Below are 21,604 nucleotides of genomic sequence, written 5' to 3'. Positions count from 1 at the left end.
TTCAAAAGATATTTTTTGTAAAATTCATCTAAACCTTACAACGGTTATAATGGACACAGGCCAACAAGTCATAAATCAAGGTTTTTAAATTATATTATAATTTATAAAACAAAATATCTGTAATAATAACACTAAAAGGCCCCATTTCCTGAAAGAATAGACATACATGATTTTAGAAGGGAACATGGTACGAGAAAGAAGGCCCTCATGGTTGTTTCAACATCAAACCTCTAAGGGATTGTTAATCTTGAAGTAAGATGTCGATAATTCTCCGCCTAAGCGACATTTACTTCTCGGATAGGCATGAAGGAAACACAAGTTAGTTCTTCTTAGCCATTTTTTTGAACAACCAACGAAAAGTATTGTATTAAATAAAACTTAGGTACATACAAGCTAGGCCTAGCAAGGTGCAAGCCACATCCCAAACCAAAAAACAATCCACCCATTTACAACTACGGGGGTGTTTGGCCTAGCTTTTTTTAACAAAGCTTATAGCTTTTTTAGCATTTTTTTTTACAAAATAAGTTTAACTTGGTGTTTGGTCTAGCTTTTTAAGTTTATGCTTATTAGCTTATATAAGCTCGTTTGAAGAAGCTTATATGAATATGATTTTTTAGCTTATTTGTAGAAGATTATTTGTTTAAGGGTGTAAGTTACTCATTTTTCCTCAAATGATGGTGGATTAGTAATTATTGAAACAACTTATTACTCTAACAAATTAAATAATGGTTGATTTAACAACTTATTAAGACGCACGATTAACTTGTAAAACATAAGCTAATCCAAACACTTAAAAATAGCTTATCGAACAATAGAAAATAAGCTATAAGCTACTTTAAAATATAAGCATAAGCAAAAAAATAAAACCTACGCCAAACACCCCCTACATATAACGCCACCCGGTAACACCTTGAACCCGCATAAATCTACCCATATCGACGCCCCACCATTAACCCATCGCAAACACAAAATACATGTAAAAGCATCAGTTTACATAAATAAAGGGCATTTGTATGAGATTACACATATTAAGATCAGATAAAACGAACGAATCACTAAGTAAACAAACCTTTTACACGCCCACACAAAGCATAGTTAGCTACTGGACATACATTCATATCTAAAGTGTGTAAATTATATATATTTGTATGGCCTCCAGTTCAATATAACTATCATAAGTCATAACGCACACAATAACTGTTTGATTCAGTTATTTCCAATATTGCCTCTTCTTTGGATTTGTTAATTGAAAGGAGATAGATACCATTTCATATATTATAGAGGGGCCTTGGTATCATAATAATTTAAATAATGTTTAGCTTAAAGAAAAAGGTGGTAGAATAATTATAAATGGTAGGATAGGAGGACCACTATATTATAATTTTGGGTGGTTGGGCTCCAAGTCTTGGGACTTTCTAACCATCAAGTTAGGAAGGTGCTACTAAACCTCCCTCAAACAAACAATATATATATAAACTAACCCGACCCGTTTGCCAAAATATATTAAAAAAGTTTCTATACCTACAAGACAAAGCGACAAGAGGATGAATAGATTGTTTGACTGACTACATGTGGAGGGATTATTATATTAAACAGTAGGATTAGATTATAATAATATACAATATACATGCAGTTAAGCTCCAAATATATAATTAGTTAATTAGTTAATTACTAGCTACTTATATATATATTTTATATTGATTAAGATATTAGATATGGTAGTAAATTGATTAATTAGAAAACAACTGGCAAATTTGGAGGGCATGGGTTGAAAATGGGATGGTATACACGCAGCCCCAGGTCCAGGTCCATGTCTAGGACCATATGACAGAACCAACCTCACATGAACCCAAGCAGAAAACTTATGGACCCCTCCCTAGCTCCTTTATATTTCATAATATTTTCACCATTAACTAGTTTCCTAACATTAGGGAAATTAGTTAATTAATTAAAATTACAAAGTATTGTAACACCCTAGACTAATTCTATATATTGGTCGTGGAATGAAAAGATTCTTGATTCATAAGTAAATATACCGTCTCTTATATTACCAACACGTTTTAGACTTAATGTTAGTGGACGAGAGGTCCACAATTAAGCATACTCCGTGGGAGTATTAGCATGATGGGTGATCTCCTGGGCAACTAAAAGCAAATCCGTAAATTATTCGTGGCAAAACGAACAATATTGATGGTACGAGGGGCTGAGATGTTAGAAGTATACATACAATTGACTCTAATACGTTCCTAGTATTATTGTTCTTATGGTACATTCTCTGTCCACCAGCCAGTGAAAAGGAGAGCTTTTTAAAAAACCAATATTCTTTTTTCAAATTCAACGTATTTAATATGTTTTTTTAGGGTTTTTATTTTGTAACATATGGTTGATTTAAACTAATTTATACAGCTTTAATTTGCTTATCAAGAAAGAGAAAAAAAGAAAAAGAAAAGCAAATATGCTTTAATATATATTAATGGAATACATAACTAGAATAATAACTAGAACATTTATTAATTATTATAATACATGTGATGTTAATGCAAAAGGCAAGTATAAATGGAATTGAAGGGGGGCAGAAGCTGCTACCAGGTAAGCATCCCCACTGTGCACAAAATAATATACCTACTTCCTTCGGTTTCAGAGTTGCAGAGAAGATGATCAAGAAAAGTTAGAAAGTCAAAATATAACATGGGTTAATTTGTGTTGATATATCATATATATGCAAGATATATATAAGTTTAATTACATAGTGATAAACTTGGAAAGAGAAATTGTAAAGAGAATTAATGGGGTAAGTTAGTTCCCAATCTTTTTCCATTATGTCAACCCTAGCAAGCTAGCTAGATGTTTGATTACCATAAGTGAATAAAACCCTTGGGAAAAAGCCAACACACCAATCTACACCCCCACACCCTAAGAACATCATCTATATTTTAATTGTTCCGACACCCAAGAAGCCCTCAATTTCATTTCTTGTGTTCCATGGATGCAAGTACATAATCATCACATGATCAAAAACAGCTAGCTACATAGCTAGATCCAAGATTTATATAAAGTTTTGTTCTTGGAACCTATAGGCACACACACAAAATCATGATGAACTTTATTGGTAAGAGCTCCGTTGGTGGCGCTGGTAGTGGTGGTAGCAGTAGTAGCAGCAGCAGAAGGCAAAATCCACCGCACACTGGAGACGGCGGTGGAGGGAATTCCTTGGAAGAAGAAGATAAAGACGAAAGACAAAACACCGGCCCCGCAGGTCAGTTATTTCCGTCTTCATCTTCTTCTTCTCCTTCCTCATCTCATCATCATCAACAACACCAATATCAACATCAACCTTCACCGTTCCATCCGCAACATCCTTACCGTCACCGTGTAGGTAATTGGATGCACGGAGGTGAATCTTCCTCAAGGATAACTGACCCCATGATGACCGATTACTCCTCGGTCCAGGTTACACCAGCACGTGACGATAATAATAGTAATAATAATAATAATATTGATGGTGATGGTGACCAACAATCAGGAGGTGGGATGATGATGATGGTGGAAAGAGAGCACATGTTTGATAAAGTGGTGACTCCAAGTGATGTAGGCAAGCTCAATCGACTCGTGATCCCGAAACAGCACGCCGAAAGGTATTTCCCCTTGGATTCATCAACCAACGACAAGGGTTTGCTTTTGAACTTTGAAGACAGGAATGGAAAACCATGGAGGTTTAGGTATTCTTATTGGAACAGCAGCCAAAGCTATGTTATGACTAAAGGCTGGAGCCGTTTTGTTAAGGATAAGAAGCTGGATGCTGGAGATATTGTTTCTTTCCAAAGAGGCGTTGGTGGTTCAGCTAAAGATCGATTGTTTATCGACTGGAGGCACCGTCCAGATGCACCGCCTCCGCCTTACCACTTACCTTCAAACCTTTCATTTCCACTTCCACATCATCAATTCTCTTTTAGAAACAATATCCACCCTTGGAATCCAGTTTTCTTGCAATCGCAACCCGCGCCATCAAGGAGTCATTCGAATTTGATGTTGCAGCCCTCTTCTTATCGATATGGCAATACGAGTGGCCCTTACCATAACATAGGTACTGGGAGTGTAGTTAATGTGAATCAAGGTGGTTCAGGTTCTGGATCCTTGGTTTATTTCAGATCAGGTGGAAGTGGTGGTATCCCACAGCAACATGTGGACATGATGCATATAAACAGAAGACCCGGGGTCGGAATTGGAATGGATCCACCAGCATTACCACCACCACCACCACAACAACAACAACCACCTCCATCAGTTGTGTTTGAATCGGTGCCCGTGGTGCACGGGAAAGCAGCCGCTAAGCGACTCCGCTTGTTTGGAGTTAATATGGATTGCCCTATCTCAGATGATGAAGATCAAGAATATGACCAATTTCACAACCCACTACCATCATCTTCTTCTACCATACCTTACCAGCAATTAACGCCTTACGAAGAAGAAACCGAGTTCCATCAAACCACAATGATGCCTTCTTCATCTAGTGATGCTTATAACAACACCACAAAATCACCATCTTCTGATCATATGTCCTTGGATTTTGGTATTTGACCACACTAGTTTCCAATCATATAGTTATTATTTCCGCAGCCGTTTAATCAAAGAGGTTTGGTTTGGTTTGATTTGATTTGATCTGATTGATCAAGTGAATATTATATATTGGGCAAGAAATCAACTTGGAGACCGGAATCACAAACCCGATTAATACCAGAAAGTTTGCTTTGGCTGTTGATGATGGATGAAAGAAACAGAAGAAGCTTGATGAGTGCTATATATATAGTTGTGTGCTGCAAACTAATGGAAGTGATCAGAGGTTCATACTGATTTTAGTTTTCAGCTACTTAGTCTAATGTACAATTTTCCGGTTATAAAATTCATTTACACCTTCAATATCAATATTACTATGCTATTCACAAACAATTACCATTTGTTTATTACTCTATAGCAGTTACATACAATTTCCAAAATTTTATGTCAATCTTTCATTTTTTTCTAATCACATGTAATGTAAGCCCTTCTTCTATACATATACATGCCAAGTTTCTCACAGGAGATATTAAACATTTTTTTCCTTTTCCTTTTCCTTTTTTATCTTTATATGTATATATACATGTACATATATCATATATGTGTGGTTGTGTGTGTGTCAATATGAAGAACAATCAACTGAAAAATCAAAGGAGAAGGGTTTGGGTTTTTTGCTTTCTTCTTTGGTTTTGTTTTTATTACCTTTTGTGGTTTCTTGCTCTTGTGGCTGCTGTTTGCTGCTACACCATCCTTTGGGTACTCTCTCTATATATGCAGGTACTTAATTTCTTATCTCTCTCTTCCAATACACACAAACACACAAAAGGCTGTATGCATGTTGCTTGTTAGTAGGCATCTCTCAAGAGATGTTATCATTAATTCTTGTTATGCATCTTTACCTGTGTTCTCCATACCTACACTTTTCACAAATACATACATACCGTCCTTCTTTGTGTGTTTCCTTTTCCTTTTTACAGTGCATGTTACCTGTTTCATGTTACATGATCAACCATATCTTGCTTTCAACTTATTTTTTCTTTTACTGTAATACCTCATTTTGTAGTTCACCATATCTGTAGTTGAATAGTTTTTATTCACTGTACCAATAATAATATAATATATGATTCTCCCTTATCTGCTGGCTTATAAATAATTCATATATGGCAGTCAGAACTTATTATATCAATAATGTTTATCATTAAGTACATATATAAACCTTTACATTTAATATGTAGAAATCAGAGAGAGAGAGAGAGAGAGAGACTATGCATATGTGTATACATGCAACCATATTGGTAGTCATTTTGTTATACAATAAAATATAATCATTTGGATAGTAATTTCTAGCTCTCACTTAACTTCATTTGTACATCAAATTAATAGTGATTATTCATATATTATACAAGCACCTTCCATCATAAATTAACCACTTTAAAATCTCTAGAATCTCCTTCCCTATTTAATCTCCTTATCTATTTCTTCACCAAACTATTAGAGTGATTATCACATGTAGATCAAAGTAAATGGCATTAAATGCCACTTATTCTATACACATTTATATTATATATATGTAACATCCATGTTTTTCCATTTTCTCAAGTAAAACTTGTTTCACTTGGTTGTTTAATACAATTATATATTTGTGAAATCTGATCATGGAAATTATTTACTTACACATATAAATTAACTGCATTGACACATGAATATTGTTATATGTCATGATCATTTATCACATATGGTTTTATCTCCCATGATCAATCATGCCAAATATAAACTTGGTAGCATATTACCTATAACGCATGCATCCTTGCTAGTTTGCCACTAACTTGTTTTCTAGTTTCTTGGAGAAAATAAAAGAGTGATTTCATGTAGGATTTTGGAAACTTGAATGATGCTTAAAATGTAACAGGACTTTAAATTCTTTTTCGTGCATTAGTTAGATATTTTTTAATTTCACCAAGACACAAAAGTTACTGAAATTGCTTGGAACATGCTAGGTATTTATGGAGCTATGCAGCCTTCCTTAACTTCAGTCTGTGTTTCTTTTCAAACATTTAGGTGGTCTAGATTTAGGCTTGTGCATTCACATGCCACTTTCATATATTCAAATCTGCAGCTACTTCAATCCTTAGGAACATAGTTGTGTTTAGAAGTTTAAATTTATAAGTTTTCGTTGGGTAACATTCAGAAAAGGAATTTCCCTTGAGGTAAAGGGATTAATTTAGTGCTTTGTTTTGATGCATCGAACGAGCTAGTTAGTGTGAAAATCCTCCTTACTTTACATGTTTTACCTAATTAAGTCTCAACTTTTTCTTACATAAACCTTACCTCATTCCCACCCAAAATATGAATTGTTAACAATATAGTCTCATCATAAGAGCAGTGGAAATGGTCTCCGTGAGACCCTCGTGAGAGGTTGTTTGGCGCCGTGAAGGGCGTGAAACACCGCCCCCTTCCTCCGTGATCCTTCCACCGCCACTTCTTTCACGGCCATAGTTGGTGGGCCCACATGATGATATGTCTGTTGGAACTTTGAGATAATAATGGTTTCACCCCCCCTATTTCACACAACCCATTTTCAGTGAAAAATGTGGATGTGAAATGGGTATGTGAAAGCTGATGTGGCGCAGACATGGCAAAGAGAGAAGGTTTCACTAGCTTGTTTCACCCCACCCATTTCCATTGCTCTAAGAAATAGATCAATAGTGAAAGATCCTTGATTAAATAATTGTCTCTCATCTATGAATAGGATTTGAATAATACAAACACACACAATAGTGTGTCAAAACTTGTTCAACCACTAGCTAGCAAGTTTTGAGCTTACTTGAGAATGAATAGGCAGCATATATAGCAAACATATATACCATTTAAAGAGTTCTTACTCAACCTAGTAATTAATGGTGATATACAGTGACCAATATGCTATATTTTAGAGTCAAACTTATGTATATGTTCTTTATATCTTAGACATCGGTTTTGTAACTATTTAGATCATGAAAAAGAAGGATTGTTAATTAGGAGCCTTGTAGATTTCCTTAGAGAAGGCAAAAGGGATGGAGGCTGGTGAAAAACATGCCGGTCCGGTGTGTTTTTCCAATGGTTACACAGGGAAAGTTATGATCTTGTCACTACAATTTTAGCATGATTGTTCAAGAAGATAAGTATCACAAACTTGCCATCAAATTATTATTGATGCCTACATATCATGTACTACAAATATGCGGCAAGAAAGCGGTAAACTATCATGAACAACTGCGAAACATATAGAAATTTCCATGAATTATTCCAAATTATATTATGAATGTTAGTATTTCATGTTGCTTATGTTTGTTCAAAGATGCTATAATCTTTGATATTACATCAAATATTTTTTTTGAACGGCAATATTACATCAAATATTAAATTCCTGATGTAAATTGTAACTGTTACGGTTCAAATTCTATGTTATTAATAAAACCAAAAGGTAAAGTTAACATGAAATCTCGTAAATGCAGCTATTGTAATATTTTGTGTGTAGGTCCAAGTGGTGTCTATATGACATAGGTGTATTAAATTCTATTCTTTCTCTTTTTGAGTAAGTTGGCAGAGCTTTGGATTATATCAGAAACCATATATAGCAAATGATCGAGATCACACTCCAAGATGTAAGTCTATCGTATCCAATCCCTTTGAACTTTAATATGTTGGCCTTTTCCCTTTGAAATACTAATTAATCTTCCTGTTTTAACGCCAACGCGCTAAATCCTCACTATTTTTTTATAGATATGAGATTAGTACTTCAATTATACCTTAGCGTGCCTTCGGTATTGACACTTACACTCCTTTGAAGATGATGGATGAAATCACACTTGTTTCATTTAATTGGATTAAAACTAGGTTTTCTTATAAGTCATAAGTCGGTGAAAATAAGCAATCCCAAACACCCCCTAACTTTGCTTGTGCCTAGCTAGTTTTCTGTTTTATGATATCGCTCGTCCAAAGATGGAAATAAAAACTTAATTATGACATTTGGAAGTAACTTCAATTAATAATTTCCTGGCCTCCTGGATGGACGTGTATAACATCCCTCTAAATGTAATCATAGAGAGGAGTTAGAAGCTTGATATTCAATTAAGGTTTTAATTTAGAAAGTTGTAACTAATTAACCGAATCTCCTAACTATTATATATTTGGGAGTTCTCTTATAATAATTTTCCTGGTTATATGATTTTTCGTCAACAACCATGAAACCTAATTCGAAGTTGGTACTCAACAAAATTTATATACAATTAGCCTTTCATGTAGCTGCGTTATTTGTATATTTGCTTATTTTGGTAAATCAATCGCGCTACATAACACTCCAATTGCACGCACAAGCGACAAGCTTAGTGATAGATGCGTTTCGTCACTAATACATGTTTTTGTAGTATAGCCGTCATGAACTAGTACTGATTGTTTTTATCATTAATTTTATAGGGAACTTTAACATTCAATGGGAGGCATGGAAATGTTTTTAGCTTAACATGATCGAGAAAATAGTTTGGAAACTGGATCAATTGAGAGTTGAGTACACATTTGCTCGTTATTATTAATTACTTTTCTAGCCAGCTAATAAAATGCCACCAAATAACTTTCGGTGTACATATTATGTGGACCTATTAAATAATTTATGTATAAATCAGTGGGAAAGGGATGGATACAAGTTAATTAGAGCAGTACATATATTACAATGAAACAACATATGGCTAGCCGGCCCTAATCTAGACAAAGCATGATTAATGTTCTATAGCAAGTGATGCCAAACAAACATGTATCATGTTGTGTTTCATGGACTAGACATCAATTAGTTTAAACACGCTTTATATGTATCGTATGTAAACTACGCCACAAAAGTGTATGTGATATATTTTTTTGAGGGTGTATATACGAATAGCTAGAGCATTATGTTATGTGTGTGTATATGAATCCAAATCATCGGCGAGCAAAATTAACTTTCTAAATCAAAAAACACTCCTAACATATAACTACAACAAACATCATCTCTTGATTCAAGACTACATGTTGTATCTAAATGCCATTAAGTTCACAACTATTTAGATACGAACGTGGTCACAATTATAGTTTGGGCCTTTTTCATGGAGCCGTCTTTTGTAGTCCCGTGTTGCAATCAAGTGAGACCAAATTTTCATCCCGCCTATCATCCTTTTCTTTCATGTTTATTCTCGTAGATAAGTGATCTTTCTGTTATAAACTAATCTATGGTGTTGGCCCAACTTTGGCAAGTTGGAAACGAGTAGTGCAAGCACTTTTGGTATGCACATTTAATTAATCGTCGAGCCACTTTTTAAAGATAAGCATACTCCAGAGTAACGAAAAAATACACGCGATTAAACACAATTTGAAAATGATACGATTTTCAAACATTTAGTTGGTTTGTCAAAAATTTGTAGATTTCGTCCATTGTATCAACTAGGTCTACATACAGGTTACACTCATAGCAATGTATCACAAGGGATGAAATGATTTAAAGTAACTAATAAAGTACGAAGATCAATATAGATGAGTCATTGTCTAACCTATGTTTCATTTTGAGGGATGGAATAATACTTCAAATAAGACGGCTTGTTTTGTCAAAACTGCGGAGGACATTAAATCATTGGGATTTCTTTGGATAAAAAATCGTTCGTCTTTCAAAAATTTGTTGTGAAAAGATTGGTGTAATTTTATGTTGTAATCTTGTTTTCTTTTGTTCGGTTTCTAGCTTCTTGTTAGTTGTGCTAATGAAATTTGCCGTTCTAAAAAAAATAGAATAATACTCAACTTTTTTTGTGTCAATGTAAATAAATATAAAATAATATATTGAAGGAACAAATTACAAATACATGTATTTCTTGGAAATAATTTATAAAGATGTATAAAGGTAGGTGTACACAGGGGCCAACTTGTTATTAGTTGAGTAACCAGGGAAAGTTACATGAGGGGACAACCAAGGTTGGGGTGTATTATGACGAGTATGTAAGACATGAGAGTTGGGCCCACCCTAGTTTAAAGAGATAAAGCATCTAGCATAGGCTTTGTAGGTCTAGCTAGGTTTTAGGTGGTGGCACTACTTACTATAGAAGCAAAAAAACTTGTAGTTTCATATATATAATGATTTGATGAAGGTATGAAATAAGATTGTGAAAGTAAAGTGCAAGATTGATGAGAACCAGCAAAGCATCAATTAAGTACATATATATGTATACATGTGTGTGTATATATATATATATACACATGTGAGTGTGTTTGGTTGATGATCAGACAACCATAACGAAATTTGGACATATCTTTATAAAATCGAAATCAACCTGATCATTGCAGCATTCATGTTTCTGTCATCGCTGCTTCTTTCAAATTCCTTCTCCAGAGATCCTTTTTATTATTATTATTATTATTATTATTATTATTATTATTATTATTATTTTGGTCCTTTAAAAAAGAATAAAACGGAGGCATGTAATACCTAGTTTTGAATCAGGTCTATAAACTACCTTTGCTTTGCTGTCTCTCATGTGTGCGTGCTAGTGTGCTACTGATCTGAGACGCCTTTTTGGATCATTTATATTTTATACTTCATTAGTTATGTAATACATGTATCCTTTTATCAATCCTTCACTTGTGATTTAGTGATGATAGGCGTAGGTTATTCAATAGAGATCCAAATTCGAATCTTACTTATGTCATTTTTAGGTGGATATTGATATTTAAGGATTTGAGCTCTGCCTTGTACAAAAGTTGTTAGTTCGAACCCTGAGCCCAACCGGGTTTTTGTCCCACCGCTTGTTACCTATAAAGAGTTCTTTTCTTGTGGTGCTACAACGACTGTCAAGTGGCAGTCGATGGTATGATTTCCTGAGGGAACGCCCAAGCCAAACTCTAAAACCACAGTCGTGCATCGGGACTCTTCAAATTTTAAGAGTGCGGTGGCTTTAACATAAGAAAGTCGTTGTTTTATAAAATAAATACATTTAAAAAGAAATATTAATACATATAGACTGAAAAAGGTTAGTGTATATGTCTGGAATTTGTGTGGTGCTGATCACAAAAGCTTAATTCTAGCTTTATTTTCATATCTTGCTTGATGGTGACATCTTAATCTAATATACCAAGCAAAATACAATATATATACAGATAGTATTCATTAAATACTATTAAATAATAGTTTGTTTAAAAATGTTATGAGCTAGGCTACTTGCTGCCAACTTTCGAACATGAACTATGAAAGTAATTAGATATTTATACTAGCCTCTTTTGCTGGTTAGGTTGGATATGCTGCTGCTGCTGTATAAAATATATAAATATTTAATTAAATAATGAAGTATGGTATAGAAAATTAAATAGGTTTTAGCTAATGTGTCTCACCAAATTAATTAACTAATTACCGCTACCCCCACACTGCAACATTTTTTTTACTCCAAAACATTTTATGGAAAGAGAGAGTAGATATATGTCTTAAACTTAACAAATAAATAAATATATTTAATAATGGAAAGCATGGACCATGTTTGTTTAAGGTATCGATATCAATATCAATGTCAAACAAATATAAATGTATATCGTGACATGTAGCACACAACTAAAGAGAAAATTAACTTTTTTTTATTAAACACCTAGCTTAGTGACCTATTAAATAAAAAAAATAGGTTAGTCGTGTTTACTGATAAAATAACTAGAAAAGCAACTTTATTAAAAGTATACTAGTCTTATGTTTATAATACAATACAAAACTCCAGGGATGATACTTTAAATATTTTTGTGTGAAATAATAATAATAATAATAATAATAATAATAATAATAATAATAATAATAAAGTTCAACAAGTTCAAATTATTACTACGTGTTAACTATAACAGGTTTTCTAAACTCTTAAGTTTAGATAAATTTTATTAATTAATTGTAAGTACATATACAACCACTAGTTTGATCTAGTGGTAAAGGTGCGTAACTTTACAAACCGATAGTTATGAGTTCTAGTTTTGAGACAAATAGGTTGAAAAAAAAAATTAGCTGTTAAAAAAATGGTAAGTATGTATTAAGGCTGTCACTTTTACCCGAAACCCAAAACCCAACCCGAGAAAACACGTACCCGAACCCGAACTAACACGACCCGAAAAACCCGAACCCGAGAAAAGACTAACCCGAACCCGAACCAAAGTAATTCGGGTTGGTTCTCGGGTTTGATTTATAAGTTTTGGGTCAACCCGAGTAAACTTTTAGTTTGAAATTAAATATACTTTTAGGTATAATAGGCTTATTTTTAGCCACAAACGTTTTCAAAATTTGGTCCTAATCAATTGTTGTCATTACAACTACCATAGATCGATTATTTATTGTTAATTTATGTTTTCCATTTATTACTAATAGCAACCGTAATCGAACAACCAAATCACACCCGATTGAAGACGATTAAGGCCAAAATGTGACTTACGATATCAAAAGAGAGAAGCTCGTTAAATATATTATGGTCAAGTTAATAATTAAAGTTGGCGAGAAATCCGGACACGAGACGAGTCTAGCTTCACAAGGAGATCTTCTAGTTTATTTGTATTGTGTTAGGCTATAAATATGTCACTTTTATATCATGATTGTGTGTGTTTTCCATGGTGTAAATCACCCACCCAAGGGGAGCTCACCTTGGGTGGGGTCAGTACGTTTATTAATATATCAATCTTTAACTGACGACGAGATTGCTCCTTTATTTTATCTTTGTATTATTTATATTTGATCGTTTGATTTACCACACTCGTCTCAAATGTTTATCAAGTGCAAAATTCGTTCACACGTTAGATCCGGTCGTTTGGGACCTACAAGTGGTATCAAAGCGGGTCGAATCAAATGATTCAACTTTGCCCTTGAGATTTGGGTTCTATTTCAGTGATTACCCTAACCGAGACGTAAAATACCCGTAGAAGTTTGAAAATAAAGTTTCCAGATCTGGGAATTAAGGTGGAAATAAAGTGGAAAATGAGCGTGTTTGAAGCTTCTCCTTGTCATTCCGGATGTTTGGGATCTACAAGTGCTAGATCCAGGCGTTTCAGGAACTGTCTGCCATATGCCGAAAATCCGGAGACCCAACGGTCCGTCCTGGCGACGATACCGAGGTTGAAGATGTAAAAATCAAACTTCGATGTACATTAGTGTTGGTTATTTCTGATCGTGGCAACTGTGGGATGAAGATATGGCCGAGGGGTTTGTCGGTAATTGCTAACGGTTGTGGATGGTGGCAGCGAGTTCTGTGAATCATATAGAATTTGAAGTCGTTCGAATCGATTCGAAACAAAACGAATCAATTCGAAACACACTTGAATTGATTCGAATCGATTGGATTCCTTTTTTCTGGCAAATCGGTTTTCCGATGGATCGTTTTTTTGCTAGGTGTTAGTAGAAGAAGAACCTGGTTATGAATCTATGGTGCTGGTGTTCTTCCTTGTGGTAACAAACTATGAATTTATATCTCGAGGAGTTCATTGATACAAATCACCGATTTTTGAGTGGTCCAAGAGGTTATCACACCCCAACTCAGGGCCTAGGTGTGTGACCAATAGTTGGTAACTATTTTGTAAATATATCAGAGTTGCAGGTTATTTAGCGGGAGTCCTTGTTTATAATAAAATATTAATTTATTTTGAAAGATTCTCGGATATTATATATCTGAGTACTTGATTTATAATCGTGTTTAAATATTGTTTACAATATAATAAAAATTTGAGCCATCCCTAACTTGTGAGCATCTAACTCCATTAATGGCTCTAATTCCTTGCTACCTGTGCTAATATGTTTCCTTGAAATGTGGAGGAAAATACGTCAGCGATGTGCTGGTGAACCGCTGACTCTAATAATATTTATTAAATCTTTGAATGACTGACAAGATAGTTTTCTTGAACAATCTCAACAGAAACGTCTCTTATTTCGGGGATTTGTATCACTACCATACACACACAATTACGGTTCTCAGGGAACTGATGCCAATTGAAGAACTTTATTATGATTTCTAGTATGCGGCCACGTAGCCTTGATTGATATATTAGATAGATTATGTTTGGATGCAGACACACGTGTACTTGGTCTGAGTTGTTTTTTATTTTCTATCTTGTATATAATAGGGACCACGTAATCCCTTAAATCTTTGTATGTCAGAGATCATGTAATCTCATATAAACATTTGACTAACTCTTTAAAATAAAAAAACTTGTTTATCTTATCGAGTATATATATTTTGACTGCTTGTAAAGGTTTAATGTATTCACGTTATAAATTATAAAAAAGTTTGAACTTATTCACCTGTGATTTTCTGATCTGAATGATGTGGTGGATCTCGTTTAAAAATCTTTATGATTGATTGATGATTAACCTATAAACAATTAGGTTTATAAATACCCGGATCGTCTCTTGATCCGGCTACAGACCTTTAGTCTGGTTTAAATAGCTTTAAACCTTTTTTGATAATTTTATTGAATAAATATTTAGATCTGAAGTCTTTTATTTAATTTACCAATCCTGTGTTGAGTTTCTTCTTCATTAAGAAACATCTATAATAAGTTTCTTCTTCAAGAAGAAAAGTTAATCAGACTATAATCCTTGTATGTAAAATGTTATGTTTCTTAATCATGAGAAACACTCCCTTTTGTATAAATCTTTTTCGTTTCTTAATTGTAAAGAAACATTTTAACTATACTCTTTGCATGTAAAAGCTTATGTTTTTAATCATTAAAAAACAATATTTTAGCTATAACTTTTGTATATATGATTTTGTATTTCTTAATCATAAAGGAACATTATTTTAAATATCACCTTTTAATTTGATCAAGATCTAGGATTTACCCCCGATTAGGGTCTAAGCAATGATATAATAATAAAATAATAACTTGAGTAGAACCCCTATCTTATACGGTTATTCAGAGTTTATACGTCTAAGATTGAAAGAGCGGTACTTCTACTTTATATTGCGTATGAGAGTTTATACCGTCAGAATTTCGAAGCTTGACGCGTACTACAATGCTCGCCACGCAAAACGATGAAAAATGTGTGTCCGTGAAGGTGTTTTGGTATGTGATGACCACACCAGTGAACCCTCCTATTTATAGCAATTCATGTGCAAGGAACAATTCAATAGTCGTTCGCGTCGCGCGAACCGACTTTAAGTTTGCTAAGTCACCATCAGGCTGCCACAAGTCGGCACGTAGTCTACACATGCTGCCACACATCCACACGTGTCACACATGCATAAGGGTCACTTCGCATGGTGCTAAGTAGTCCTGAGTTGTGGCTCATGTAGCACGAACCAGTTCAGTCTCGGGTAATGTGTTTTGTCCTTCGCGTAGCAAGAAGATCTCACACATGTTCCTTCGCGCTACTTTCCAAAAACATCAAGGCGGCTCGCCGTGATGCGAGCGTGCGAAGTGCAAAGTGCGCCACACTGCGCCCATCGCCCGTGCGCGTTGGGCAACTGGGTGCATGCTAGACATATATAATATTATTATGGAAACTCATCTACTTATAAAGAGCTTCCATATTTTCTTACTTTCCATGTGAGCAGAAATTATTTTTCCTTTTTATACCCATGTGAAATAATTTCACTTTCTTCCATCTTTCCATGTGGGATGAATTCTCTTTTTTCCCATTTCCTTGATATAGATTAACTTCCTTATGGAATATTTTTATTTTATTATTTTATTAAAATGAACTGCTTTTATTTCCTTATCTAAATTTTCCTATTACTTGTCTTGAGAATATTTTTGATCCTTCAACTTTTGTAAGTTGTCAAACTTGGATCGAAATTTTCGGGATGTTACAGAGGTTCTCTATGCAGTTGGCCGGAAATGGCTGCCGGAAAAACGTCTTCCCGACAGAATGTTAGATATGGATGAGGTGACGGTGGAGGCAGATGGGGTGGCCAAAATATGCTTTTCCGGCACCGATCACCAAAGATCGACTTTCCTCCTGGCTCTTTTGACTATTACACGTGGGCTCAAATCATGGGTATTTACTTGAGGCTTGGGCTGCTAGAATATTTTATTTGGGCATGGTTATATTATGATGCACCTCAGTACGGAATGACCCATAAGTGGACACAGCCTTGAAGTTCTCGATTTCGTTCAACCCGATCCACACGACCTCTATGCCCCGGGCTTCCATCACAATGCTGAAATAGTCTGCAGTGGTGTACCCAAGAAACCTAACCATTCGGTTAAGTTGTTGGTACCTGAAGGTTAGAGGGTTGACATAGTCAACATACCTCACCCTTTGATTCTTTCGGACGGCGCCAGAATCAAAGTGGAAAACAATGGTGAAGAAGGCGGGGTCGTAGTAGATGGGTGGAGCCTCACCATGTTCTCGTACAATCCAATTTGCCGGCGCCATAATATTTGGGGAAATATGGTGAAGAAGGAGATGGGTCGATTGTGATTTGCTGGAATATTGGAAGTGATGTGGGGGAAATCGAAAACCGTGACTGGCATTTAAACACCATCATCGGAAACCGGTACATCTCCCTGAGAAATTGAAATTGGCGGCACAAGGAACTGGAAAGACAATGATTATCTGGCCACTCGTCAATTCACCGTGTGACCATTAATTACGTTTGGACACACTTAAAAATATTTAAGTGTGACCATTTATCACTTATAGCCACACATAATAAGTGTCTCCGTGACAATAAAAAACTTAGGAAAAATAAAACTAAACTACTCTTTGGTCACACAACCTCGTATAAGTAGCCATTAATTACGTTTGGACACACTTAAATATATTTAAGTGTAACCATTTATCACTTATAGTCACACATAATATGTGAATCCGTGACAATAAAAAACTTAGGAAAAATAAAACTAAACTACTCTTTGGTCACACAACTTCGTATAAGTGGCCATATATTTTAAGGTTTTAGCCACATTACTAATAAATACAATGGTTGTTCGTCATATTTCGCAACATTATTAAAAATGTGAATGTGACATTAGGTCACACAACATAATATAAATGACTATATCTTTTACCTTTTAGACACATCTCTTATCAATACAATAGCCGTTTGTCACATTTGGCCAAGCTATTAAAACATGTGGCTAGTTAAATGTCACAGTTTTCCCTTAGAGTGTGGCTAATACATGTGTTTTTGGTCACATGTATCAAAGATCAAACAAACTATGATTGTAGGTCACATTTCGCCACACATTTTTATAATGTTGCTAGCTTATGTCACAGTTTTTTTTTCAAAGTGTGGCGAAAAGTAGCTGAGTCGGTATAAAATGGTCACATGAAGAAAAACATGTGTGGCCAAAAATAGTTGGAAGGTTTTCAAACGCGGTCAATGACCTTTTAGCCACACATTTAAGCCGAAGTGTAGATCACATGTGTGGGTAAAAGGCGATTTTCACGTAGTGAAAGTTAAAAGAACTTTTAATGTGATAATTATAAACTTTTTAACTGGATTGTTTCTTTTTTTCATGTAAGTAATAAATGTTAATTCCATTAAAATATACTTAGTCCTGTAAGTATCCTTTTAACATAAATACATAATTAAGTTAACTTAAATTGCAATTATAGATGTATAAATACAAAATGATCAAACCCTGATGATACAAAACACACAGATGTATACATAACTTGATTTTATTTATATCATAAAATGATTTTTTTCTAAAAAGTTAAATTAATAAAAAAAATAATGCATGTGCAAAAACATACCCAAGAACACTCAATCTATTGAAAATATTTTCTCAGAATTATATATGTATAATTGAAAGAAATTTGGATATAAACCAATTTTGGAGAATTTGGATATATAATAATAGTTTTAAACAGGTTAACTCATTCAATTTTGTGAATGTTTTGCTTCACTTTTAAATAATTTTGTATGACATACTTCACATGCAACATTCTGATCACTATTCAAGGAAAAGTAAATGCTGACACAAATGTTTATAATTTGATAAAAGTAGAAGTATTGATAGGCCTAGAGGTGGCTTGTCGGAAGTGTTTGTCATTTTTTCTTAAAATTTAATAGTCATGAGAAAAATACTCAATGTGCAAAATCCTGAATTTTTGACTATTTCCAAAACGTCCTTAATGAAACCCAATCACATTTAAAATTCTAACTTTCATTTGTTTTACATATTCAAGTCAAAACTTTTAACCCGTAACAAGTTTGACGATAAATCTATTTGCACTCTCAAAACTTTAAAAATATTCAGATTACCCCTTTTTTACCCGTAACAAATTTGAGACAAATATAGTTAATTTGTACCAAACGATCTATTTACCAACTTTTAACCCGTAACAATCCAAATTAAGTTCCACAAAAAAATCTTAAGCAATCGTGGATAAAAAAACAAGAAACTAAATATGATAAACTTTATTATATTTGAAAATGATTGGTATATACTATCCTTAAAATTTAACAATATACATAACATATTATATTAATGATAAAATTTAAAATTTTATTCTTTTTAATATTTTACAAACACGGTTTGTTGTTGATTTTTGGATTTCACCAAGTATGTTGTGAAGTAAATTTTAATAATGTATAGTAGTATGATATGTAAATATTTATTTTTGTAAAAGTGTATAAATAGAGCTTCTTGAAAAGTGAATAATTTAATCATGTTATAAATATAATATAAATAGAGTGTGAAAGGAAAGAATAATTATTGATTTATGATATATATTAGTTTTGGAGGGAAAAAAATGGTAAGGATTAACTACAAACCGACACATGTATACAATTTTTTTACTTTATTGGAATAGGTAGATATATTATCGTACTATCTTTATTTAATAAGACAGGGAGATGTAATTAAAGAAGAAGAAGAAGAAGAAGAAGAAGAAGAAGAAATATAGAGAAATGCAAGAGAACAAAAAATTAGATGGTCTAAGAAAGATCATGAATGTCCCGAATTATTTTTATTTATTAGTATAGTGATTACTTAAGAGGAGAGTTTTTTGTCGACATCGATAAAAAATGAATGTGTTGTGAGACTTAAAATTAGACGTGAGGTATTATTATATGGTATTGTTATAAGCAAATTATATATTTTGTTAGCGTAACATTTAGATGCACATGAGGATCACAAATGATTAATATTTTTATTTTCAAAGGCAAGACTTAAACTCTGATTCATTAAAAATTCAAGATCTTTACCAACACCTTATACTAGTCCCATCGGGAGTAATATGGTTGGCCGGTCAAGGCTGTTGCAATAACAAACTAAAAACACAATAATGGGTGACCTTCACGGTCCTAATTTGGTTGAAGCAAAACACATTTTCTTTTTATTTTATTTCATTTTGATTCTTTTACCTCTTTTTTCACTGAAAACTTATCTTCTAAAAACCCAAATTCATAAACTAAAAGTTATATAAAATAGATAACTTAAACACATAAACTCTAAAGATATACACTAAATACACTAATATAGCTAAACGTAATTAAATATTAGAATTAGACAAAAAAAAAATACTAAAACATAATTTATTTTCAACTCGAATAGTCGTTCGACCAATCTGAGTTAATATCGGTCATAGTATACCGAAAATATGGTTTTTCCAAGATGAAATGCAAATTAATCTTAATATATGTCTAAATTCTAATTAGGCACGTAATCCTCTTCATCAAATACAATCGTTATTTATAATTATTCTATTAATGTTTAATACAATAATATTAGTCATAATTTATATTTATCTAAAAAAGGATTTAGTTGGGTTGTTAGTGAAAGAGAAAATTTTTGGTTTAGTTGGTTATATAGGTGGAAGAGATGAAATTAGTTTTTTAGAGAATGGCTGGGTTAGGTTAAATTAGGTTGTGAACAAGAGTAGTCTAGTATGTTTAGTATGTTAGACCAAAGTTCAGTTCAAATGATGAATGTTATTATTATATTCCAACCTCAACATGGGTCATTAAAGCTCACTTAGACACATCACAATAATTCAATGTATTTGAATACAATGGAAGTGACAACGCATATTGATGGAAATCACTAAAAAACTGTCGACATGGGACTAACTAGTATGGAGGACACCTTTCGCAATCCAATCCACAAAGACAAGTACATACGTTGTTGCAACAACTAGGTACACCAATTCGACAATATACTTGGCAAGAACCATCCGGGTCACAAGGACCACCTACAACTGCAAGGTTGTTCATTAAAGTGTCACCATCATTCTTAGAGAGTGTTTGCTGACTCGTTGCTAATCCGTTGTCAGTTAAACCGCACGAGACTTGCAAACCTATAAATCACATTCCATTAGTTTAAACTCAAAACACAGTAGGAATTAACTTAGTGACAGTTGAGACTTGAGACCAAGCTTACGGCTTACCATAGAGGGAAAGAGATAGAGCAATCACCAACACCATCACAAATGAAGTTTTTTCCATATTATAAAGATTAGAACACAAAATGCAAAAACGTAAGATTTCTTTGTACCAAGATTAGTTGTGTTGCTTGAATATATATAGAGAGGTTTTGGACAATTATATTAAAAACCTATTAAACGCTCCAATTAATTCTCATAACTTTTATACTTTATGTGTTTTATTTTTTTAAGTATGTCATTAATGTTGTTGAGAATGCAATGCATTAATGCTCATAAATTTTCGTTTTTATGCTCATAATTTCTCATATTCTCATTATCAGGAGTGTATTTATTATTTTTATGTTAGAGCTCGTGTAATACAAGAGTATTTAAAAAAATACAATAAAAAATTAAATTTACACATACAAAATAACATATCTTATGGATTCATAAGATATAAATAATGATAAATAAAATTTTACAATTCATAAATCTCTAAAAATCCCTTTTAATAAAACATTTGAAGTTATACCCGTAAATTTTGTAGTTATATTTATCTATTATTCCTTCACTAAAATTATAATTTTTTTACTTGTGTACCGAATAAAACACGAATATGAAAAACTAATATATATTATATAAATTGCACGTTGCTAGATGATTAGACAACATTATACATACTTACAGTTTCAGCATTGGTTAAATCGTATTGAATATGGAAACGCGATAGAC

The 21,604-nt window shown here is 33.4% G+C and overlaps 1 protein-coding gene across 1 annotated transcript; it reads left to right on the top strand.

Moving 5' to 3' along the window:
• The first annotated feature begins 2,553 nt into the window (after positions 1-2,553).
• Positions 2,554-5,189, top strand: LOC143612861 (uncharacterized). The gene has a single exon (XM_077086735.1). The coding sequence runs from the start codon at positions 3,094-3,096 to the stop codon at positions 4,576-4,578; it is 1,485 nt and encodes a 494-aa protein (XP_076942850.1). The 5' UTR covers positions 2,554-3,093; the 3' UTR covers positions 4,579-5,189.
• Positions 5,190-21,604: the final 16,415 nt, after the last annotated feature.

Source organism: Bidens hawaiensis, unplaced genomic scaffold, assembly GCF_021521415.1.
Source record: "Bidens hawaiensis isolate Kalapana, Puna unplaced genomic scaffold, B.hawaiensis_p1.1 tig00035848_1, whole genome shotgun sequence".
Taxonomy (NCBI): Eukaryota; Viridiplantae; Streptophyta; class Magnoliopsida; order Asterales; family Asteraceae; genus Bidens; species Bidens hawaiensis.
Note: the sequence above shows the minus strand (reverse complement) of the source record. Positions and strands in the feature narration are given on the sequence as shown.

Bases quoted from the DNA above. Each gene is read 5' to 3' on its own strand.
- LOC143612861 (XM_077086735.1), top strand. From the start codon at position 3,094: ATGATGAACTTTATTGGTAAGAGCTCCGTTGGTGGCGCTGGTAGTGGT.